At 36.0% G+C, this 27,301-nt stretch overlaps 1 protein-coding gene across 3 annotated transcripts in view; it reads left to right on the forward strand.

The window, feature by feature from the left end:
- The window catches only part of LOC116165485 (trithorax group protein osa), a 58,055-nt gene that overhangs the window by 2,400 nt on the left and 28,354 nt on the right, over positions 1–27,301 (forward strand). For all 3 annotated transcript variants that reach the window (XM_031479957.1, XM_031479959.1, XM_031479958.1), the window contains exons 2-3: positions 13,294–13,527; positions 13,577–13,636. In XM_031479957.1, coding sequence (XP_031335817.1) covers positions 13,294–13,527; positions 13,577–13,636 — 294 coding nt within the window. The remainder of the gene's footprint in view (positions 1–13,293; positions 13,528–13,576; positions 13,637–27,301) is intronic.

Here is a 27,301-nt window from a genome sequence, read left to right on the forward strand (position 1 = left end):
GAAATGTAATCCACCCACAACGATTATAAAACCAAATCCACCCTCTTCCCCTAATGCAACCACTTTGCCTTGAACGACGCAACGTTTTCTTTGCCCGGATTCGAATAAAAACTGATTTATGATATTGATAGACGTCTGAGGCAAAAACCAAATACATTTCCTGAATCAAACCTACGTTAACCACTTACAGGTAGGTAAAAACGCAATCCACCCCCTTCTCCTAATGCAATCACTTGTTTCCCCGCTTCGAATAAAAAGCGATTTTTGAGATTGAAAAACACCATTACGGCATAAACCAAATACAATTCCTTAATCGACTATACATTAATCACCTACCGGTATCATAAAACCAAATTCACCCCCTTCTCATAATGCAACCACTTTGCCTTGAATGTGGCAAAGTTTTCTTTGCGGGGCTTCGAAAACAAAACATTTTTGACATTGAGAGACGTCTTTGAGGTAAAAACCGAATGCAATTCCTTAATCAACTCTGCATTAAAGACCTACAGGTAGGTATATAAACCCAAATCCACCTCCTTCCCCTAACGCAACCACTTTTTTCCCTGGCTTTGAATAAAAAGCGATTTTTGACATTTAGAAACACATTTGCGCAAAGACTAAATACAATCCCTTATTCAACCCTACATAAGCACTCCTTTCGCCTAACTCAACAACGTTTTCTTTACACTGCTTCGAATAAAATTAAGCGATTTTTTACATTGAGAAAGCGTTTGAGGCAAAAACTAAATACAATTCCTTAATCGATCCTATCTTAACCTCCTACAGGTAGGTAGGTACTTGGGTAGGTAAACCCAAACCCACCCCCATCTCTTAATGCAACCACGTTTTCCCCGGTTTCGAATAAAAAAAATTTTTGACATTAAACGACGTCTTTGAGGCACCGGACGCAATTCCTTAATCAACCCTACATTAAACACCTACAGGTAGGTTTAAATCCAAATCCACCCCTTTCCGTGCATTAGTAACCACTCCTATTTGCCGACTTCGAATAAAAGCGGATTTTTGAGGCAAAAACCAAATACAAGTTCTTAATCGACCTTAACATCAACTACCTGCAGCAATGATAAAACTAAATTCACCTCCTGCACCCAACGCAACAAGTTTGCCTTGTCTTCAAGTTTATTGTGGTCGCCGGCTTTTGTCGGAGAATAGCCAACAAATCGGAAGGAATTGGAACGCGGAGTTTAGATGCCATGGTCCGGTCAGGGAAGGAAGATATGAGTAAGCCGTCCTTTAAATCGTGGCCACATAATCGTTTAGTTTAGGGTGTATCTATAGGTTACAGAATCAATTATTTTCATTAGACTGAGCTGGACCATACCATGGGATTTCCTCGTATCAAATAGCGCCAGAATCTTTTATGTCTGTTGTGACTGCAAATATACTGTTGTACTTGGCATGGCTGCTAAAAAATAAGGTTTGAATTGTTCATCCATGAATGGTAGCTGCAACTGAGTGGGGAGCAGCAACTTAACATACTTATGACGACAATTAAAGAAGAAGAATTTATTGCAAACTTACTGTTATGTATATATTTGTAACGTAACGGCGCCATTGTGGCGCACGTGAGACCGACACTAGGTAGGTCTAGTTTATACAAAAAGACGGACCAACTACAGACAGGCAATGAAATCTCTACATTTACAACTTAGCTACGTCTTCCATTTCTCCCATCTCGTAAATAAAAATCGAGATAAAAATAAACTTGTAACAAATATAGCAAACGAGCTCCTGGGTTACTAGACATTAATTTAATCAGTGCTTCCTTGGGTGATGATAAACATAATACCTCGCATAATACTGAAAAGAGAATTGGAAAATTCAAAACTGTTCGCGAGTTATCATGTACACAGACGGAAAGTCCAAATGACGAAACCATTGTCTACCTATAACTCAAACCAGAATTCGAAAATTCGAAACCGTCTGCGAGTTATCATGTACACGCATGAACTCGCTTTAGGAGCTCTTTAATAAACTGTTTCAAACCAATATAGGCAACGTGCGACAATCACAGACGGACAGGCAGAAAGTCCAAATGATCAACATTTAATCAGTTAGTGTTACTAACTTGCTTGATCATTGTTTAGCTATTACCGAAAACAGAATTGGAAAATTCGAAACCGTTCGCGAGTTATCATGTACCCAAACAAATGGACGAACAGAAAGTCCAAAATCATAAACGAGCAACATTGTTAATAAGTGTTTGTCAAAAAAGTGTGTAAAGGTTGGTTCAAATTCGTGGCTCACCATTGGGATCTCCCTAACGGTGAGAGATACAGTGTAGGTTGAGGGTGGCAAATTTTTGTTACTAAAAAAACGTATTTGAAATTTTTGAAAAATCTGAAAATAACTGATACCACCAAAAAACTAAAATGTTAAATTTCGTTTTCATTTTCCCTAGCTTAAACTGTCAGAAATGGACGGTTCCCGTTAGCACAATCTATCATTCTATGGGATTTTTGTCGAAAAATCTGAATTTGTTATCAGAATCTTTATGACACACTTGACACTAGTGTAGAAGCTACAGGGTACCACTTGCTTGTTTTATGGACGCCGATAGAGGACAAAAAAGGAAATTCATTTGAATTATTTATATATATTTGAATCATCATCATCATGAACACATGTTGATTCAGCAAGATCTAGTTACCCGTGGATGTTTTGTGGACAAATGTAAAACTTTTGATTTTGAAAATTTTTGTAAAAAGTCTCGTAAAAAGTGTTGTGACACGTCATTATTTTTCTTTTTTTGCCCTCTTCCTCATTCCGTAAAAATCCAATATGGTGCCCATACGAAATAGAAAGTAGCAGCCTGTAGCTTCTACATCTAGCGTGCTGTGGAAATTCTGACAAGAGGTTCAGGTTCTCCGAAAAAAATGTACTTAGAAGGCGCTAACGGGAATCGCCCATTTCCGGCAGTTAAAACCAAGAAAAATGAAAACAAAAATTGCCATTTTCAGTTTTTCGGTAACATCTCGGTTATTTTCAAAAATTTGTCAAAAATTTCAAAAGCGATTGTTTATTCACAAAAAGGAACATTGTCCTTATTTAACCTATACTGTATCTCATCGTTGCTGAGATTCCAATAGAGTGCCACGAATTTGAACCACCCTGTACTGACATACTAATGTCGAATTTGAAAAAGTGATAACATACTTAAAATTTGAAAAAACTACTCATCACTTTATCGTTTGAAAATGTTTAATTCCTCTTCTATAATTATATGTCGATCCGCCTTATACGTCTGAACTTCATTCATCAAAAAGATGCCATAATTTGCGTGATCGATTACTTGCTGTCCCTTTAAATTTAAAGGTAGATAGTTCTGCATCAATTGAAACGCTCGTCTTTCATTATAGCGGTTAAGAGGTGTAAAGGCGTTTTAGTCGAATCGGTCTATCTTTCTTTATATTTGCAAGGACTTCGAATAGACGAACACTACTCTAATTGTGGTTCATTCTAGATACCCCTGAATCTATAAATACCGCACTAAATTACACTTTTAATTTATTCTCCTATACCTGCCATGGGTTAAATTGTAGGGGTTTTTACCTATCTAGCTTTTTCTTCAAATTAAGGGTTTTTGACTTGCTCTGTATACTGTCTACGTCTCACAAAATAGAAAAGTTTTTTTTGAATATTTTTTAGGGAAAATAAGTTTTTCAAATGAAAAAAAAATGAATGCACATTGTAAAAAATGGTACGCATTTTTACACGAAATATTTGAAAAGCGACAGGGCATGGTTTCTCATCCCTTTTTTGTTATTTCTTTCTCTGTGGCAATTAGAACCATAACCATGTAGATTGTAGAACGATGCTTTACCGACGACCTATCGTAACTAGGACTAGGATTAATTTCTTTAATTTTTCATTTACTCGAATGGTTACAACTTCAAGTGCGAATCTCTCGAGAACAGAAAAGGATAGAACAAGGCAGTACCCGTGTGAGCAGCAATAACCGGCCAGCAATAAATTTTGCATATTTCATGATATGCAAAAATACACATATCAATGGATGTTTTATTTAGAGTTGCTTGGACACAAATTATATCAAATATTGCTACACATCAGCCCTTAAATAACGCCAATAAAATATTTTGCCATGGGCTGTACTTTTTTTAATTAATTTTCAAACATTGCCGATTTTTGTATGTTTGGACACTAAACATTTATCCCGGGGAAATGGTCACGACTTATTTTAGGGGACAAAGATTTCCTTCATTACTCAAAAATGGCCACAATTTCCTTAATTTCCACAACATTTTCTAGAATTGCCTTAAATTTACACAAAATTTCTCCGAATTAACGTAAAATGAGTTACGTTACTTTCCTATGGAAACCTTTTCTCTAGATTTCCTCAGAATTTCCCTCGAAATTTCTTCTTATTTTCTCAAACTAACCTACTACGAACCTAATACCTATTTCCCTAGATTTTCCTTTAGTTTCATCCATTCCCTGCGTATTTCCCAGCTGTTTCCTCGAAATTTCCTATATAGGGACAAGAATTTCCCTCGTGATCAACCCCTGGATTTATACACATTGGTTTTATTTTTTTATAAATATATTTTTAACTTGGCGGTTTTTCAACGTAGTGGGAACGGGGTTGTTTTGACACTAATTATTAGTTTTTTAGAAAAAGCGCTGTTTGAAAATTATTTCCAAAAAAGAGGTCTCAACATCATTTTGATGTTCGAACGCCCCTAAATGGTGTTTGTCCATTTTTTTTAATTTTGTCTTTCATTCATAAAAAGAGTCGCTTGTATTCTTCTAGTTTGTTATACGAAGAGGCGGGTGTATACGACATCAAACAACTTTTTTTCTATAAAATAGTAATGAAACAATTCCGTGAAAAACATTTAGCAAACTTTATCTGCCATCCGCATTTCACTAGATTAAGTCACCGGAGTAATATAGTAACATGTGCAGCCAGAAAAAGGATTGGTCAAAAATCTATTTCTTATTTATTTTCTAGATTTTTTAACATTTTGCCTGAGGATATAAAAAAAAAACTTCCCTCAATAGTTTCAAAAATAGTGTCAAAAAATTTATTTTAAATAGGAAAGAATTTTATAAGCGTTGTTATTGATATGATATAGGGTAAAGGTTGAGCATCAGTCAGTCTTTATTTTTACATTTGGTCCATGTTTATTTTTTATTTTATATATATTTTTTGTTTTGTTTCAATTCGGTGTATACCATGCTTGAACCCCCACGCACAAGCTCTGCTTTTGTGGGTACCATTATTTTATTTTTCTTTTGCAAAGTTATTGTAACCATATACACTTATATATACAAAAAAATAAAATAAATTATTATTATTATTTCATTTCATTTATTTATTCGTTGTTGCTTTGCCTTATAGTAGGTGGCAACACCATGTCCATAATACATACAAACAATAAACTTAGCACAAATACTAAAATTACAAAATGTATAACATATTAAAACAAACCGACACATTTAAAAAACACATTAAGATACATTCTAAAATTGTGACGAACATGCAATAAATATTTTAAAAGGTTTCAAATGTTTAAGTATTCATTTAGGTGATAGTACGCTTTTTCTACTAGAAATTGTTTTAATGCAAATCTAAATTTTTTGTAGGCTTTTGGCCTTTTGGTCTTTATTTTTTAAGTGGACGGGGTTTGAGCACAGGGCTGCTCTACCAACCCAAACCACTATAAATTTACACGTCATATAACATAATTACAAAACAACAAAGACCGATTTGTTTATTTAACGTAAATAAAAAATTGTGCAGTTTCAGTTCATATACCATTAAAAATACTGTACCTTTAAAACAAAAATTCAGAGTGAAGAACTTCACAAAAATCTAAACGAAAAAGGAAAAACTACTTCACGTATATGTTAATATAACCTCGTGAAATCGGGGGTTGGCCGATTAAAAACTTGTACCTATACACTGGAAATTTCGGAAGAAAGTTCCCGTATTGAGAATTGCAAAATTCGATTGGAAATACAGTGCGTTCTAGATAAAAGGGTCACATAAATAACTCTTTTATTTGGCGACTCGTTTGGCGAGATACGAAAAATTTGTCAAATATTATTTTATATATGACATTACGATTTATCCAATCCAATCACATAGGTACTGAAACGTCGAAATCGATGCAACTTTCGTTTTTTAAATACAATTGCAATTTGCTGCACGATAACATAAAATATGCATATGGCTGATACTTATACAAAAAATTCATTAAGCCGCTTGTGAGAAATAGGGGAAGAGTGCACTTTCAAATTTGTTTTTTCGATTTTAATAGCCCTTATGGACCTTAACGAAAATACAAACATGAAATAATTATTAATTTCTGATCGAATGTCACCAATACCAAGTCTGTAAGTGGTGTAGTTCCGGAACTTTTGCTTTGTGACTAAGACACGCAGACATTAAGAGCGCAAAAGTGCACTTTTTATTTTTTGAAAGTGAAATTGCACTAAAAAATGGGGAAATTCGTCAATATTTAGAAAACTTATGAAATCTATCATGCCGTGTTCCATATTATACAGAAAAAATCTACGTCAACTTGTGCAATGTTTCGTTTTGAAGATTTACTTTTGCGCGATACGATCTACTCATGTAACACAACAGACACCACGCATCCTGACAGCACACGGCACGCTAGATTCCATCAGTTATCTAAATATTGAATTATTTTTGTATATGAACCATATGTTATCGTACAGTACAAAAAATTGATTGCTCTGTTCAAATATCTTAAAAAAATGCAAGCATTGCATCGATTTCCGGCTAAACCGAAAGTGATGCCGGAAGTTTCAATATACGATCGGATATATAAAATTCGAGATAAAATTATATTTGACAAATTTTTCGTATCTTGTCAAATAAAAGAGATATTGAGGCGTCCCTCTTTTCTCGAACGCATTGTATACGCCTCGGTATACGCACGTCACAACATTAGTGGTAAACAATCCAATAATGTCAGTAATTTGTTCTCGTCTTCGGAGGAAACTTCCCATGTGAACTTGATATCATATTGAAATACAAACAGAGCAAAACAGAAATGTGACAAAATATTTTTTATTATAAATATTTTCACAAATTTCAATTTTAAAGATTTTTTTGGAATGTTCATATCCCATTTTGGATTCCCTTGAAAAACTCGTCATGTTTCTCTAGGGTGACCAAAATCGGAACTATGCGATACCCATAAACTAAAGTAAAGATCTTGGTATCATACCATTGGTAAGAAAATGACGAAATAAGAAACGCAAATTTTGGTGACGTATTTCCGAAAATGTTGAATCTTGATTGATTCCTCTACTGAATTTGAAACCTGAGGTTTTAGTCGGTTATCAATAGATCACAGATAAGTGTAGCATTCAAAGTTAGACGGTGGATAACCCTTCGACATTGCAGTACTCGGCTTAAAACTGGCTCAGTGGAATAACTGGGATTGAGCCAATTGTACCATAATTACACGAGGAACATTGTTGTGAACCCCCCACTTTACCGGTCATTTGTTATAGCAAAAAATTATCTTACATATTTGGGGTTATCTCAATCGACATGATACTTTAACTTTTTTCGTACAAATTGTTGCTAATCTGCTTATCAGCTTCATTTGAAAAATAACAGCGACGATGATTTTAGCCCAACATTTTTCCAAAATATACATCATCTGGTGCACATCTAAAAATGGCAAATAAAACTCTATCCTTGGAACAGTTGGACAATTAAAAGGGATAAGCATCAGGTAGCCGATAAATCACTATTTATAGAGCACGAAACCCACAACCGTAAATTACAACTGTTGTTGAGGGTCATATAATGACAATACCGATAACTAACCTACCGCAACGAGGAGAACTGATTAGATAAAATAAGTATTCGCACGGTATAACGCACTTCCTTTCCTACTCATTCCCATATACTTATCTCCACCTCGACGTTTCCACATTAACCCACTTTAAGCTGCCTAAATTTACAACCTTTAAAATAATCCGGGTCGATACGAAAGAAAAGGGATGCTTTTACAGCCAGACAAACAGGAATCTCCCTTCATTCAATCTGCCGGGATAATTTGCTGCAATAAATTACATTAACGCGTATACCAGACGGACAATATACCTTTATGCCGTTTGTTTGCAAACAATTCGCCATTTTTATTTGCACGTGCTCTCTCCTGTTCGTATGCCAACTTATTTATTTATTACAACGCGAGGGGTTGGCGTATCGTCAAAAGGACATTTCCACGAAGACCCAGCGCCTTATTAACGCACACTCGAGCGTTATTTATACACCAATTTTGTTTGGTTAAAGACAAACTCGCGAGTCCCCTGGATCTACTTTGTTGCTATACTTGATTATACACGGTGTCCATTTTTCGAGTGCCACTATGGGGATCTCACTTATCTTAAGAGATAGAAAGTTGGTTAAATTGGGGCAAAGTTGCAAATTTCCGTGCTGAATAAAAATCTGAAACGAAATTTGAAATATCTTCAATAGTTTAAAAGATATCGCAAAAAAACGAAAATTTCTGATTTTGGTTTTTAATTTTTTTTGGATAAACTAATCGTAGTAGACATTTCTAATTGACACATTATTCGGACACTTTTTAATGGAGATTTCACATATGGCATCTTGTTTTTAATTACTTTCAAGATGACGGAGAAACACGTGGCAACTTTAGTTTTTCTTATGGGCGCCATATTGAATTTTTACATTTCGGGATTACGTCTTTTTCTCTCTTTACAACGATATATCACACATGGTGGTTCAGTATCACATTTTTTCCTGCATTTTTTCCAAAAATACAATTTTTAATTTTTTGAGAAGTGTGCTTTGGAAAAACAAAACGTTCTTTTGTTGTAAACAAAAGTTTGACAGTTTGATCCATCTGTCTGGTTGCAGCATTGTCAGAGAAGCACTCTTCTCAAAAAATTAAAAATTGTATTTTTAGGAAAAATATGATACTGAACCACCATGTGTGTGATATATCGTTGTAAAGAGAAAAAAAGACCTAATCTCAAAATGTAAAAATTCAAAATGACGCCCATAAGAAAAACTAACGTTGCTACGTGTTTCTCCGTTATATTGAAAGTTATTGAAAACAGGATGCCATATTTGAAATCTCCATTAAAAAGTGTCCGAATAATGTGTTAATTAGAAATGTCTACTACCATTAGTTTATCATAAAAAAATTAAAAACGAAAATCAGAAATTGTTGTTTTTTTGCGATATCTTCAAAACTATTGAAGATATTTCAAATTTCTTTTCAGATTCTTATTCAGCACGAAAATTGGCAACTTTGCCCACATTTAACCAACTTTCTATCTCTTAAGATAAGTGAGATCCCCATAGTGGCAATCGAAAAATGGACACCGTGTATGTATCTGGTAATTTTCCCCTATGCTTACGCACTTTATTTCACTCTTGCGCCTTCATTTACTTCTAATTAATTTTAGAGGCGAATGGGATAATACCTTACACCACCCCCACCTTCTCATTTCAGGGGTACATTGAAGAGTATTAACCCGTGCATTCAATAGTGATTCCGATTCATAAGCATTATGCGAAAGGGGGGTTGGGGTGAGTAGACTTCTAACACTGCCCCTGGGGCACAAACCCGCTTGGAATTAGTTTTACCTTATTACTATCTGCATACCAAGTTTCACTGAATTCGTTTGTGTACTTTCCCAGTAGAGAGAAATAAGAAAATATTCGGGGACGGAGACGGCATGAAAAGCCGAAATTTCGTTTCGTTATCCCAAAGGTTGTCAGTTTCCATAACGAAATTGATTTGTGAAAGGAGACCTTGACAAACTTTTTATGTCTACCCTGTACTGGGGCAGACAAAATTTAAAAACTTACAGGTAATTTTTCATGTCTGTGCTTTCTGCTGACAAACTGTCATAACGTATCTAGGCCAAGTATTTTGGTTGCAATTGAAACTGAATTTTCAAAAAAAAGAAGTGTCCGTCATTTCTTGGACCGTGTTTTTTTAAAGTAAATAAACTACAGTTTTGTTATAATCAGTCCTGAACAATAGATTATTATGACTACATATAGCACTAGTGAGGAAAGTGTCGATTTTTGGAAATGGGATAGAGGAGTTGAGATTAAATTTTGTTTTATCTCAATATGATTCTGCAATCTAAGTATTGGTCGACTCTCAGAATTCTTCCCAAAATTCGAATTGAAACTTGTTGTCATTTTCCTCGTCATTTTCTATCCCAAAAATGATCTAAAGTAAATTACATTTCGAAGGACAATGAGGGATGCTTTAAAAAATGCCCGTGGACAGAGGGCAATTCGAGGTGCAATTCAACATTTTTGTCCGATTTATACTGCAGGGTCCAGTAATAAACCAACATTGGATTTAAAAAATTCTAATAAATTCGATTTGATGCAGGCGAGTTCTATAAATCGGTGTCATATTTGGTATTGTAATTTTCTACCTTATCAACATTTCTTAAACACAACATTTATGGCATAGCGCTTAGAGCGAAAATTCAGTTACAGAATCCTCCGCTTTACTCTCGGCTTTACTTTAATAAGGTATTTTTTAGGCAATATTTTAATTCATCTTATCTACTTTGAACAACCTGTATAGGAAATCAGTAGACAGGCACGGGTAGTTCACTGCACCGACTACCTGCAGGTATTGTTCAATTTTATTGCAAACATCATTCTCAAACTTGTTTTGACCCTTCAAATTCTGTGGATTATCATAAAATAATACGTACGTGACCCATATTGTACATTCTCAGACTGTCTAGATGTATTTTTATATTCCTAGCTGGGGCTAGGTGGTTATTGCGATCACCGTTTTTTGGACACTTAAAATTTCATCAAATTTCAACGTTTTAGTTTAGGTCATTTTAAGCATAAAATTTTTTACGCCCTTACGTTTTCCGGGAAAACGGCTCGACGGATTTTGTTCAAATTTTGGATATGCATATACAGTGAATTTTTTTTAAATGCGAACATAGGAGTTTGCATGCAATGTAATTTCCCTATGTTCGATTTTAAAAAAAACACATCAATCTATGAGGTGTGCGCGGTTCACATTCCCAAATCGCGCAACTTGTGTGACTATGAACAGCAACGCATAGTCTTTATGATGAAGAGCACTCGGTAAGATTTTTTTAAAGAAGCCATGTGAAGCCATAGCAACTTTAAGATACATTTTTCTTAAACTTACGATAACTTGACCTCACAGGCCACGCACTGACACAACTGATTGTGAACCAACCTTCAATTATTTGTAGGTCATGTGCACCTGGTATTCTACTAATTTGATCTATTCATTACATAAATGAAGAAAATAAGAAAATAAAATTACAATAAATGTTCGAACTGTCCTCTTTGACAATCTAAGCAATAACCTAACATTGAACCTAACCGATTTCGTAATTAAATTGGACGGCGGTATTTTTAAAAATATGACAGCTGTCAATTGTATCTACTACTCATTTGAACTACTCAATAGATTGATGTGTTTTTTTAAAAATCGAACATAGGGAAATTACATTGCATGCAAACTCCTATGTTCGCATTTAAAAAAAATTCACTGTATATTAGGTATACGGAAACGAAACATAACGGGCCGGGTTTTTGAAAAACAATTGCAGTTTTTGTATGTTAGATGATACTCTTATAAGTAATTTTAAAAACTCACTATAAAGGAACACTTCTAAACGGTAAAATGCAACCATTTTGACATCAGCGAAATTTGATATCTGTGTAATTATGTTCCCTTTCCAAAAATTATGGTTTATATTGTGTAGGTACTATGTAAACCGAAGGGGGGGGGGGGGTCCGAGAGTATAAAAAGATCTTGTGATAGTAGGTAAAAGAGCATTAAAACGTTCTTCCGGGGGATGGGGGGGCGAGGGGGGGGGTATTGATTCCATGTTCTCCTCCCTATAACTATCATAAGGTCTTCGTATGCTAGGGAGTTTTCCAGACCCAGAATCTTCCTTTCCTGACGAATATTCCATACTTCATGAGCACCTGGCGTTCCAAAAATTATTGTTTATATTGTATGTGTATTATACGTTTTGGGAAAGAATGTATGTCTGGGGGGTATGGAATAGTTGTGGAGAAAATAACATTAAAACCGAGATTAAAATGTTCTGCTATGGGGGCGGGGGTTATTGATTCCGTGTTCTCTTTCCTATAGCTATCATCTACGTATACTGGGGGGCATTCCAGACGGATACGACTCAACTTACATAATGTGCGTCGTTTTTTCTTAACTCATACCTCGTAAAAAATATAAAAAAACCTTGTGTGCAAACCGAGGTGCAAACTATAGATGGTTGCGTATCTACAGGAATTATTTTTGAATGTACAGGGTGTCCCATTTTTACGGTTTCAATAAGTAACTTTTTTAATAGAACACCCTGTATATTTTTAATTGTTTCGATGTCGTTTGTTAACTTCTACTTTGAACGCTATTTACTTTTTGATTTCTTCTAAGAAATAAAGAAGGCAACCGCTATTTTTATGAACACACAAACTATGAAAAGAAATGTAGCAAAAAATTGTTTTAATACTACCTGCATTTTTGTAAAAAATATTGAATAACCTAAAAACCACGGGGTTTAGATGGCAACATTGACAAAAAATCGAGAAGCTAATAGCCTTCAATTCCAGAGGAACCGAGCACTCAGGAATACCAGCGGAAAGTTGAATTTGCAGTGCTAGAAAGGTCATTTTGGAATACTTTTCCTCCTGCTTTGCGAGGAAAAAGAATTCCAGCCGTAACTCACTTGCCGTTGTGATTTCCACGTTCGGACTCATTGTTTGTTTGTCTTTTCGGAATAGCTAGTGCCGAATTCTTCTTATCGTTGTTATTGTCTTTCTCCTTTCCTCAAGGGCACCCGTTATGAGCTGCTCCACTTGTGTCCCTCCTTTTTTTCTCTCTTGTTAACCATCTGGCGCCCAATACTGGAGGTGCAATAGCTACTACGACATTATCTGTCAGTTTCGTCAGCTTTTGAGGAAAGCTAAATTGGGAAGGGGGGGGGGGGTCGTATGAACAACGAGCCATCGACAGTACGGTCAAAAACGATTCTTTCAAACGTGGTATAGGTGTGTAAAATGCACAGAAAAGATAGAAGGTTAACTCGGTAATTCTCGACACATGTTGCAGAAACAATTCGGGATGATGCCCAATGTGATTTAGGCACCAATTTCTTTGGTGAAACACACTGTTTTAATACACATGCACTAAATTTTGTGATCTGTTTGATTAATCTGAATTAAATTTTTTTTTTCAGCTTTCACCCGCATACAGCGGGGCACCAGTCGCAAGTCCCGGTTACGTGGAGGGTCGGTCGGGTTGGGCCGGTCCACCGGTAACTGGCCAACATGGTCCCGGTAGTCCGGGACCACCTTCATCGACAACGTCAGCAAGTCAGTCATCTCCTCAGCCACAACAACCAAGTCACTCACCGGGACCCGGTTTACCACCGAGTCCCAATCCTCAGCACCCCTCTTCGCAATCCCTTCAAGTAAGTGACCACTTCGAACGGTAACCACGTTATTTGCCCTTATTTACAGAATTACCAAAGCCGACCTGCGCAACCCACGACTCCCAACGCACACGCTCCAGATGCAGCGGTAAGTGTTTGCCATGGAAAAATTTCCCATTTAAATATGCTACCGCGAATCGGTCTAGATTTCTCGCTTTATGAAATTGTAAATTTCGTCATTTCTATTTAAGTATTCAGAGGTTATCGTTTAGGTTATGGAATCTGGAATCTCAGCATGCATAAGAGTTGAATTATTTATTCGTTGTACCGAATAAAATTTACATAAACCATTGCGATCATTACAATTGAAGGTATAACTTTTTCGTTAATTTTGATGGCGGCAATTTATCTTTGTCATTGGGAGAAACTTTGACCTACGGATTTACACAGTTCAAATTTTAAGTGAGAAATATATTGAACTAAATTCTTTATGTGTTTATTATGATAAAGTAATTACATAAGAAAGCGATATAATTAAAAAGTTTGACCTTCGTTGATGTAGACACCACGTGCTTTTCTCTTAAGTGGGGTAAATAAAATATTAAACCTCTCGTTAAACTGATTAGTCATTTGGCTCCGAAAATGTCTGATTTGCAAATGCTGTTTGCAGGATAATTATAGTTCATAGTCTTCAACAGCATAATTTTGAAAAAAATTTAGAGTAAACTGAAATGCATCCTTAAAGGTAAACCGGTTGGGATTCTTCTTTCCCATAATCTTTGTAGTACGCATGTATCGTGGACGTATTTCGCATATTAAATCTTCTCGAGAATTATGATCTCATTTAAATATGTTTGTCGGGGAAAAGCTCCACATTTAAACAAAAAAATAGAAAATTAGTCTATTTCTTAGACATACAGCTTAACATTGAAGAGGTATGGATTTTACAAATAACGCGAAAGCAAGAGAAGAACCAGGATGCGTTCAATCAATCCGTCTAATCCAAGTTCGTAGACTATGTGAACATTTTGCCACAGAGGCATAGTGAAACCAGTAAAAAACAAAACTTAATCTATGATAGAAACACTCCTAAATAAATCAAGGAAGTCGGTATTAATTATGGGATGTTGTCTATTTACAACTGCATGGGATAATCTTAGGCACTAGTATTGCCCAAATCCAAAGACGGACGAAACGCAAACAAGAAAACGGGTCATTCACCCAAAATAATTACCCAGACCTATGCTATATGTGGTGGAATTTTCCACCTAAAGTTTCGTTCCATAAACCTTCCCGCGGACAGGTAATTTTTCCACCAATCACTCTTGTCAACTTTTTCAATAAAGAAACACGAAGCGGTATTCTTCATGGGCATCCGCTCCCTGTACCAAAAAAACTTTGAGGGATGGTCGATTAATTGTAAGCCTTGGCGTTCTCAGGTTGAAATAGTAAAAATCAACCATGCTGTGTAGCATGCTCGATTGGGAGAATTTCCGGAGGAATGCCATGGAACGCAAATACTCCGTGTTTTCTACCGAATATTCCTGGTCTAAAGGGCCCCATATATGGAACGATTGGTCGTTACAATCGATCGCTTACATGGTTTCGAAGCCGAACGATAATTGAATATGTCATACGTTCTCTGTTAAAATGGAAAACGGAATTCTTCTTCCTAATTTTGCGTTTTCTAGCCACTGGACGATCTTATGAAAATTTAAAGATCTCAGCGGTGATTTTATTTTTGCCTTTGCTACCACAGTTATTGGGAAAAATCATCCCAAAAATCTGGGAGCCATCAAGGCTCTTGCTCTCTGAATAAATCAATAAATTCAATCAAATGATCATTTCTCCATGTAGTCATTTTTTAGTTTTGTGTAGAGTGTAGGTACGTCCGCTTGTGATAGCTGCAGCGCGAGCGGCGCCCAGAGTCAGACTGAGCCAGAAAATCGAATCGTTGATCGCAATGAGCCATCATACACTGTCGATTCATCGTTACAATATTCACGATTGCATGCGTTTTTGTTGCGATGTCCCATACCCCGATTAAGTAAATCGATCTTTCATACACTATCGGTTCGTCGTTTCGATCGGTCTGAAACGAATCGGACTGATCAATCGCATCGTGTATGGGGCCTTTAAAATGGGTCTACAATCCATCGTGTAAGTCAGATTTGCTGTTCTCTTAATTCGTTTATCACATTTTACCCGTGTGAAGATAGCAATAATCCCAGCCCAGCCCTGCTTGGTTAAAAACTAATTTATCCCATAATGTTAGTTTCGAAAAATCAAGGGTGTTTTTGACATTCTCAAAACACTTTTTTAAACGGGACGAGATACGCACAAATTGAGTAAACGTGCAAAATGTCAAAGTCCTGGGCGTACTTTGATGTTTTTTATGTTTTTTTTTAATTGGATGTTACTTAAAAATTGTGCAAAATAGAATGTAATGATCGTGTAGCAAATTTAAAGCGGATAGAAACACTTCGACATTTAAAATATTTAATGTATGTAAATTGAGGATTTGCTACACAGTCGTTACTTATTTTGAACAGTTTTTTTGGGATTTCCCAACAAAATTCAGTTAAAAAATAAATTTGAAATTCTGGTTTTTGTTTTCATTTTGAACATTTGTGTCTCGTCGTGCAAACAACTTTATTTGACACAAAGACACCTTTGATTGTTCGAAACTAAAATTATGTCACAAATTAGTTTTAATTATTTATTATCCTTCTCTTGTTCTGGGCCCAATTACAGAGTGACCCGCATAATGCTTTTTAGAGGTGCCTCTGCAGAAGGTCTTTAAGTTGTTCTTACTACTCCGGTATTTACCTTACGAATTAGGAAAACTGCAGGAAAACCTCTGCCACAGATGATTCACCTCAACCCAGGTTCGAACACCCGACCTCCGGATTTATAGTCCAACGCTCTACCACTGAACCATAAAGCCGGTGGTTTCTAACTAAGCAGGGCAGACCCTCAAAAGCTCAAATTCAATTCCAACAACCCGTAGAAGAACGCCTGCGGAAAGACGAGGAGTGTACATGTACATATACGTATACCTACCGGGCCGTGCACTTAAACAACTTTAGGGACGTGGTGATTTTTCAATTTTGTTTAATCTCCAACAGTTTTGGCCCGATTGTTTTCAAATTGGTATCGTCGAAAAGATCTTGTCATAACTTCTGCGTTTTTTTTCCTAGGGGCGAAATACTGTTTGCAAGGCGCGTATCTTCGAGGAGTAGTCGACTTTGGCCGCCCAAAAGTTTCTCAGAGTTCGAATCGTGGCTTCTTTTTCTCGCGTCGCCAATAGAAGCTCGAGCTATGAGGTGTCCCAAACATTGAGTACTTTTTTGTGGAGGGTTTTTAGCAAAATCCACCAAATTGCGTGTACCGACAAAGGAAATGTGGTTGCTCCCGACAAAATTTAATGATGGTGGACTCAAAACTTCAAAGCGAAATGCGTGACTAAACTGAGTTCGCACTTCAAAAGTTGAGGGAAGGATTAATTATGAAGTTACTTTTCACATGCCCAGTGAATCGTACTGATGCATTTTTCACTAACTTTAGTAGGCGCTATCGGCGGTCTACAAAAGGTTGATTCATCCTGTGTAGCAAGAAGCACGAAATGTTTGGGTTGCAGTTGAAAATTGATGATCACTGTCATTTGGGTGATCAATTTGGTACCAAATTTTGGCTGTTTCTCACACAGCTGTTACGCTTTTATGTGGCCCTTTAATGTGTAATAAGTAGGCGCCCCGCGTGTAGTTAGGGCTTGAACTGTGCGCATGTAGCGCTTAATACTTACGTGAACTATTCCAATTAGTGAAGTAGTGAATGAGTTTAATCGACGTTTAATTACGAACGTTTATTGGAGACGATATCGCTGGGTAAGTAATTTCGGAGTCGGTACTAAAACACATAATTGCCTTGAATTCGAAACGTATAATTGGGCAATAATCGAAATTAATAAACTGTTATCGGAACAAATATTTTGAATGGACAATTTAACAGAGAATTTTATATCTTTGTATGTCGTAAACTGAGCGATGTGGAGCGTAGTACATAAAAACTATTTTTAGTGTTAATGTAAAACAATGCTTAACCTTTCGTATAAAACAATCTTTTGAGGCAGGTCAGTATTCCACAAAAATGATAAGGAGATCTTTTTGAATATCATTTTTGTTGTGTACTAAAAGATAGTGTTATCGTTTATTTTTACAAGGCCAATTCTTGTGTCAGTCGCGTGGTCTTTGCCAAGTCGATATGGTCGAATTTTCCACCCGTAAATAATAAAAGTGCTTCCAATTGTCATTGTGATTGACACCCCTAACAATTAACGTATAACCATTGTTTTAGTTCATAGATTTACCCTTTTTCTCTTATTTTAAACCTTTGCAAGTGCATTTAGAGCAACGAAATGTGATTAGCGTTGGAACGTGATTAGAGTTTATGAACTGTTGTTACTAAAAGGGCTCTTTGAACGTTGAACGTCATTGTAACTTCATTACTGAGGTTGCATTGCCCGCTTGTAGTAACTTATCAATTCCTGCTGCAATTAACCGTAACCAATTGAGCTGACATAAACTAATATCGTACGTTAGTGACCGAATTTATAAGGATTAGGCGCCGTTGCCTGTTGGTTGAATGAGAACGGTCGAGTGTAGCTTCGTATTGATTGGCTCTGTAACATTTGGCAACGGCGCAGGTTATAGAATGTTGCGTTGCAATCTTATCCTTTGGTGAACTTTATTATATCCATTTTATTAATTTCGCCCGAAGATGGACATGTAGGCGAATCTACACAGAATTTCTAAGGTGGTAAACTCGCAATGTAGAAAGTGTGTTTGTTATAAATACATTTTCGTCACGAGAATGTTGACGTTTACGCTTTTTCCTTGTTTATGTAAGCCTAACCGCCTCTTTCCAATTTGCACTCATTGCCACATTAATCAATTGCAATTTGGAAGTGCCTCGCTTCTTCAAGAACCGCAATAAAAGGTCGCCTCTTTAATTACAGGTTTGCATCTGACACAGACACGTTATTTCGGGAAATACTATACCATAGAAAAGAAACTGTGATGTGTTTACTACGGAAACGCTGAATGAAGAAAGTATTGTTTACAATTCATTTATTATTTGTTTGCTTTAATATACAACCAGTAATTGCGAATTGATAAATATTTATAAACCGATACCTATTTTTAATGAGGAGATGCATTCAATTTTATGGTGGGATAATAACAGTAGATGGGTTGTCTCATTCACTGGTTCACATTGTCATTTAAAAGCAATGAAATTGAAACGTATGCAATATTTTTTCCTACAATCGAATTTGGCATGTGTTAGGTTTGGCAGTGACCCAAAACGTGAAAAATAGGTATATGTATTTTCTTCGTCGTTCAGATTTTCACTATTTTACCGAGGTTATGGTTGTTTCAGGTTTCTACATCGGTAATGAGCAATTTTTGGGTATTGCCAAAGAAATTTTTGACAATCCTGGTTTTCATAAAGTAATTTCAGGACTGCTCAGTTACAACGCCATCTATTACCAGTAAACTAGTACATACTAAACCGTTAGACATTTTGATCTCATAGATGTACAGCAGTATCAGTTTTTAAGTTCTAAGGACATTAGGTGTCCTAGATCGAGTTAGTAATTTTTTTTATTGACAGAACAGCTTCCTAGTCCCAAAAATCGCGCTTTTGGAAAAACGTAGGGAAAAACGTTTCCCACGAAAGTTCATTATTTTCCGATGTAGAATAAGGACTATGAAATAAAAAAAGTATAGGTTGGAAAAAATTAAGTTGCCCTACACTTGGCCCTTAAGAGATAGTCATGGGAAAATGTACATAGCATCATTCGATGGGAATATTTTACATAAATCATTTTTTGACATCTCCAACATTGCCAACGTACATACATACATACAGACGGAAAAATTTTATTCTTTAAGTTGCTTAGAATGATCTATAACGTCGACATTTGATGAAATTTTAACATGACCAAAAAATGGTGATCGCTATAGCTACCTAGCTCGAGCTACGAAGCTAATTAAATATTTGCTAAAAAAGTTTTTCCGCAAACGCAAAAAAGACTTCAAAATTAAATAGAGTCGAGTGAAATTAGCAATAAGACGCCAACAATAGTTTACTTATTTAGTGTGAACTATCTAGTTATAAATGTGCAAAAAACTTTGACCTTAACGTGTATAGGAGTTACGCTGAAGGGTTTACATCAATGGCCATGTCAATGGTAGTTGTTCGGTGTTGTTTTCCGTGTTCCATTTTCGGTGCGCCACTGGTAGTCTGTAAAATAACTTTGTCTAGTTTAAGGTATATCGCCTTCTGCCTTTTTTGATATTAAGAGACAAAATTTTGACGAAAGCCAACAATAATCCCTACCTTAATCCTCGATAACGATTTAAAAAACCCCCAACCCCCAATGAAGTAACTTTCCCTTTCAAGTACCAGTACATCAACATTTATATGTCACGGTTTCTAATATAAATCCAATTCTAACATAAATAACAAGTTAAAAAGTAATCGTAAACGATTTACATAAAGCGCATTTCCACTTGCATTCATTTCCCATTTGTAAGATGCAACTTCTGTTAAAATCGTAAAAATCCGGCCACAAATATGAAAGATAGCGTTGCACATGGGCAATCCATTGTTGACGTGCTACTTCAATTTCAGTTTATGAGAAGAATTTCATTTCAATGCTTTTCTAAATAAGAAAGTTGGAACTGCGCATGCGCAAACCTAAATTTTAAAACTAATGTTAGATTTTCCTTTGTTCCAAGCGCCTAAGTATCAAATTTCACTTAAATGCTTCCATAGATAAAAAAAGTTGGCACTGCGCATGCGCAAAATAAAATTTTGAAACTGGCGCTAGATTTTCCTTTATTCCAAGTGCCTATGTATCAAATTTCATTTAAATTCTTCCATAAATAAAAAAGTTGGCACTGCGCATGCGCAAAACCAAATTTTGAAATTGGCGTTTGATTTTCCTTTATCCCAAGTGCCTATGTATCAAATTTCGTTTAAATTCTTCCATAAATAAAAAAGTTGGCACTGCGCATGCGCAAAACCAAATTTTGAAATTGGCGTTTGATTTTCCTTTATCCAAGTGCCTATGTATCAAATTTCATTCAAATACTTTTATAAGAAAAAAAGTTTGCAATTCGGTTTATAAATGGTCGAGATGCGAAATGGGCACTGTGAATTTTGAATCGATTCGACTCAACTTTTGGCATTGCGTATTATATGGCTAAGGCTATGCCCATATTGAATTTCATGCAATTCAGTTCATAACTACCGGAGATGTAAAAGAGATCGAACATTTCTAAACAAATTTATCGTTCACACGGACAGATAGATGGACAGACAGACAAAGGAACAGACGGAGAGACCAACCGGCAGGCGACAGATAGCAATGCAATATTATAAACGATCTCTAGCAAAAGTGTAAAATTATGGAACATGTAAAAAAACGGTTTTTTGTTTTTTTTTACAATAACTTTTTTTGTAAGCGGTACAGAAAAAATTCCTTCCTTGGTACAAGACTCGACACCATAACGAACCAAATAGCGAAAAAAGTAGAACAATAGCTCTTAAGATAAAGAACTAGTAGCGTCGCAAAGTTAGCGGACGGACGGACGGACGGGCAGCCGGACGGACGGACGGACAAAGTGGCCACAATAGCGCATTTTTTTTTTATTTTTGTGGAAATGCGCTAAATAGGACAATAAATGTAATATATCTACACGGAAACAAAGAGATCAAACTTAGACAATAACCAAGTACAATACATTAATATACCCTACCTTAACCCTCGAAAACGATCACAAACGTCAACTTTTCCTTTGCTCGGTTCTAAGCAAAATCCAATTTTGAAATTGAGGGACAAAATTTAAATAAAAATAAATGCAACCCTTAATCGACTCCACCTTAACTCTTAAGAACGATTACAAAACGTAATTCACTCTACTCCTAATGTACCAACTTTGTCCTGAAAGTGTCAACTTTTGCTTTACACAGTTTTAAAAATTCATTTTTGAGATTGAGGAACAAAAATTCAAGCAAAATCAAATGCGACCCTTTAACTTACCCTACCTTAACCATCACCAATGATCATAAAATGTAATTTGGTTTGCATTTTGTGGCAATGGCCTCTATGTTTTAAGACTGAGAAAGAAAGAAAGGACCTAAAATTTGTTTTTATGTTCGTATACTGGTCGGCGACTGGCGTTGAAACCTGTTAAATTTAAACAAACGCAGACTGGAGCAGAGTACTCAAACGCTCACATTATGAACGGATGGAATTCACGCAAATATAAGCTGTATTTTCCATGAAATACGCTAAAAAGCTACTTCTAAATCGAAAAGTAATGATAGTGTTAATTATTTACAATAATTTTATTTTATTTGATTTACCTATCAAACCTTTCCGATGCATGCGCATTGCTTAATCAATTTTTATCGCAAGCAGAGTTTTGACACACGCGTGTTGGGGAATTTTAGTATTATTACGAGTGAGAAAGTAACGATTTTAATTTCAATTTTTCATATGCCACTCTATTGGCACGTTAGAGAATGTGGTTCAGTTTGTGTACCTAATCTTTAAATCATCTCCGTAAAATAGAAAATTAAAACCGTGTTTTGGTGCAGCAACAGGCGAGGTATCTATTTTCCCAATTTGTACCATTACCCTCCCTGAGTATATCCTGTCAATCAGCCTCAACTACCAAACACCATCAAAACAGGTGAGTACTTCTCATTTTAATTTACAGTCCACATAAAGAAAAGAATAATTAACAGATAGGTCGTAGACAATTCTCATAAAAAGGCAAGTCGTACTACTAATTCAATTCACAATCCTCCACCCAGTATAAAATAACAATTGTGTGGGGCAAATGTATTTGGCTTTCACATGGAGCAGAACACGTCTCAAAGTTTACAGAAGAGGTTCCAATTTTCCTTTTTTTCTGTTCTCGTAAGACAGCATGTAACCCAAGAACTGCTCCACGTGGTTCCGTTAGGGTCAAATCTTTGTTATTGCAAACACGTTTTTTTAGTAGCAGGGGACGAATAAGAATTCGATTTTTAAATCTCCACGTTGAAACTCGAATTTCCATTAAATTCCACAGTAACGCATTCCCCTTTTGCGAATGATGACTAAATCATCTCGTCACGAGTTAAATGACCCCTCAAAGTAACCACCTGACGACCACTGTTGGCCATTGATGAACACAGATGCGTTTAAACATCCGGTGAAAGTTTTCCTAGTCGATGTTTTGCCAAGTTGACGTCATCACAAAAATTAGCCTCTTCGATATGCCTGCATTTCTAATATTTAAATAAATAGAACGTTTCAAATTCCTCTCAATTTTTATGTTTTGAGTTAACAGCCATCGTTCATTCAACTTGCAACTAAATGCAAGACTCCGAACTTGAATTTAAATTACAATTTGTAAAACGAGTTCAACATTCCTACCCTGCAAAAGGGTTCTAGGTCAGGGTTGCCCTGCCTTTGAATAGGTGGGGTGGCTCGAGTGTGGGTTTTATTTCCTATCATCAGCCTGACCCAATTTTGTTTTTTTTGCATTCCGCTATTTTTATCCCTTTAAATCGTAAACACGACGATCTTGAAATTGTTACCCTTAAATTGTGTCGTTGCGATTGAATATTTCACATTAGATTTCAATCGATAATGCTCAAGACATCTGCCTTCCTATTATTTTGGAGAGGCACTTCTTCCATTATTACCAAACAGTCGGACGCCAATAGAAAAAAATATTGGCGGAATTGAATACGTCATCAGCACATAGGTACCAAGTTCAAATTGTTAAGTGTGCATTACACGTTTAGTTGTATTCGTCATACCTTCTCTACATAACAATAACGCCGATTGAATATTCTGCAAAGTCCCTTTCTCTCTTTAAGCTTGAGTAACCACTACCTGCTAAATATAATACTTGTTGCAGGTACGAATTACGGTTATTATGTGTGTCCTATATTATTCAATTCCGCAGTAAGATTACGTTTTATGCATTACAATTATAATGTGTAGTGTATTATTGTGTTAACTGGCATCCGGCCGTTTTTATGGAGATACAAACGATCGAGAATCCACCGCACCACAGGCACCATAGGGGTAAAGACCAAAAGGAAACATCTCGTCATGCAAAATTGTCATTCAATGAAGAAGTTACAATAATTTTTTTTTTCAAAAGTAAGACTATGTGTTACGCCATTTGTTGACGGGCGAAGAAGAACGTCCCAGAAGAACGAATTGTAGAGCAGGAATTTGGGCACACTTTGCTTCTGTAGCACCAACCCAGCTCTCGAAAATAATCGCTCGGAGAGAACTGAAGCTGCTGTTATAGCCAAAAAGCCTTTAGCAATTTAACTGAGGGCTCTTCGTGATCTTACACCTTTTCATAATGTCTTCTTGGCCGTTGCATTGCAGGTCGGTATCGCTCTATCTGCCATCGCTCTAATCACCGTTTAAAAAAACAAGTGGAGATGATGTCACATTTGACGAGCCGAGCTTTCGTGTCGAGTTGAGTTTAGCTCATCTCTATCCCTATCTAAGGGAAGGTGATCGAGCTCAGTTTTGGGTTGCCATAAGGATTTATATATTATGATTTGTGTTAAATCTATACATATCAACCCTCAAATAGGCAAACGAGCTCGGAGGAACAAATTCAGTTTAAGGTGGTTCAGGTACTAATTATATCGAATTTTATTTACTGCTATTATGAACCCAGATTTCATTTTTGGAAATAATTTAAATGCATTAAGAGACAATGGAAAATAATATTGCTGGAACTTCTCTAAAAGAAGGCCAGAGAAATTGCAGGAATATGAACAGTTAAATCTTTGGAAAGTCAAGAGAATGCTAAAGGCATTCCAAGATAGTAAATTCTCAGAAATTTCCAAAATGATCCAAGAATTCCAAGATCTCAAAAATAGCGTTCCAGAAATACATCCCCAGATGGCTCTAAATGAACCTAAAAATTAGATTTGAATGCATTTCCAAACAAAATTTCTCGATAGAAATGAATTTTGGAATGTTTCCAAAAGTGAAAAAAAAAATTCCAATCCAAAATGACTTGACGGAACGATTTAAAAAAAGCCCAGGTCCCTCTGGCAGAAGGCGAAATATTTTCCTGCGGTCCCCGCGGTCAAGTACCTACTTTGATATTCTTGTTTTCGAGTCCAAGTTTTCTCAATTGGTCGATTAGCCGGTCAATATTTGTAAACAGAAAATTGCTTCTCTGGTGCCTAATCCACTGCGTGTTTCCCAGCTTGAGGAATATATTTTTAAATCTGGCTCATTAGGCTGATCAGCCTGATCGCATTTTCGGCTATTAACCTTTTTTTGATAGTGTTACAAACTTTGATTGCAGTCATTCGGATGGAATGTTGTTATTGTAGATTTGTTTGAAACATATCTGGTTTTTCCGGGAAACGTCTGACTACCCGTAGTTGCTAGATATTGTAGTCAAGTTGTGTTAGCAGTTCCACGTGAATCTGATGAGGTCCACAGGCCTTTCCCGGCTTTGCTAATCTGATGGCATATTCCACTTCAGACCTTTGTATGTGAGGATTGTCTTCCTACGCGTGTTGTTTTTTCCTTCGCCTTTCAGATGTCGTGTTTGATCTGTTGTTGTATTTCTTGGTACTTTGCATGGTTCTTGTTGTTGTGATGTTGATTAAAATATAGTGAATTTGGTTCCTGGCGATATTATTGTCATTTCCAGAAAATATCAAGAAAATCTCAGGTTTATACAGGGTATCTAACGTCCCGGAACAGGCGATTTTCTACGTTATTATTTCTTAATAACTGATGTGCTTATATTACCAATATGCATGCAGTTAATAATCGTAATGTCTTCTATTTTCAAATTACCTTAACTTTTTGTTTCTAAATGCAACACGAGATGCAACATCATGTACTCGGACGCGGAATATAGAATTATAGGAAATGTTATAACTATGGTTTTTGTTTTTTTTTCGAAAAGTGCTAAAAAAATACTTGTAGCAAATCCTATGAAAACAGGAGCTTTACAATTATTAAATCATTTTTCGAATAAAACAACAAAAAGACATTACAATTATTAAATTCATTTATATTTGACACAAATTATTTAAAAATTTAAAAATTATTATTAATTAATTTCAAAAGATGCTCCATAAGATAGAAATAATGGAATGTGTCGGCACTTTTTACGTTTCCTGTATATTTCAAGAATCACCAAAACAATAATATTGTATAGAGACTACAATTTAATTCCAAAAATGCTGATCAAATTCAAAGATCGTAGGATCAAAGTCGATTGCCAGGATTTCCAAATGGTTCTGTAAAATTTTTAGAACTGCACGGATCATTTCTAGGGAAAGTTCAAGACAATTTCGGAATTATACATATTTCAAGAAAAACAATTTCAAAAATAGTTTTAACTGTGCATGAATGTTTCAAGAATGCCTTTTGGTTTAAAAGATTCACCTTGGTGTTACTCGCCCAGAAGTGCTTACCTGAAAACTGTTTTCGTCCTACTTTCAATTGGTCGCCCAATATTAGTGGTTACCGTAGTGCTTACTTTCTTGCAATGATAGCAAACGAAGTAAAACCAAAGCGTAAAAGAGGTGGACGTCGTTTCTCGAACGGGAGAAGCTTGTCGGTCTGTCCGACTAGCAGTCAGTTGTAATCATACGCTAAGTTGACCAAGAAAAATCTTGGCGCTTCCTCCATCCTGAACACATCAACTTTTAAAAAAATGTCTTCCAAACCCATTGCTTCCCAGTACCTTTTCAGGTAAAAGATTATGTTGAAAAAATGGTATTCGTTTCTCTAGATTTTTGTCGGTTCATCTGGTGATTTAGAGGGACGCCATTGGTCAGGTTTATACGTTATCTCGAAAGTGTTACCATTACATCCGCTTTTATCTCTACCAACGTGTGCGTTTCCCTCAAATTGTATAAACAAGTGGGAAATAGATTTTGGTATTCCACCTGGGCTAGTACAAAAATTGTCCAAGGGTTTTGTGAAGTTTGCCAAGCTGATCTTGATGGAAGAGTTTTAATTTTAAAAAAAACCAACATTTCTGATCTATTATTAGCTTTATCTTTTTTACGTTATCGTGGGATTGTTTAAATTAATTTAGTGAAGTACGTTTACGGTTCTTGACATTTTTCAGATCTTTGAACTCCATAATCGATAAATAGTTGTAAATTTATACGGTTTTCCGTAATAGATAATGAGAGTCGTGACGTAAGGAGACCTTGCACACACACACTACCCATTCTCATCAATTCCATCGAGTTCCAATACGGCAATATTCACTGACGTCATCAGTGCATCGTTGCAACAGACAGTCCGTCGGGTATTCAAAGAAATAATTAATCACTCACACTAAATTACGTAATTGATTCAGTAGGTCGTAAAATTTCAAGGGTTTCTATCTGGTGGCATTGTGGAATTGCGCCAATATAATGCCATCTCCTTCCTTGCCCTGGTTTCATATCAAGTTCAGAGGAATTCCATTCAGAAATAACTTTCAATTCGACCGAAATATGCGCTTTGTTTCCATTTGTTTATTTTTTATTTTCAAATAGTACTCCTACTTGTTATGTGCAATAACTTAAGATATTTTTCCCGTTTCGTATCGTATGGTAATGATGTGCGTAACTCGTTCCATTTAAATATAAAGTTCCTCCAGGGTATTTCCTAAGTGGGATAATCGCGTATCCGCAGCCTTCGAAAGTTTCCGTACTTCCATTTTCTCATTCGATAATCCTTAAATTA

The sequence above is a fragment of the Photinus pyralis genome, unplaced genomic scaffold (genome assembly GCF_008802855.1).
Source record: "Photinus pyralis isolate 1611_PpyrPB1 unplaced genomic scaffold, Ppyr1.3 Ppyr1.4_LG3a, whole genome shotgun sequence".
Lineage (NCBI taxonomy): Eukaryota > Metazoa > Arthropoda > Insecta > Coleoptera > Lampyridae > Photinus > Photinus pyralis.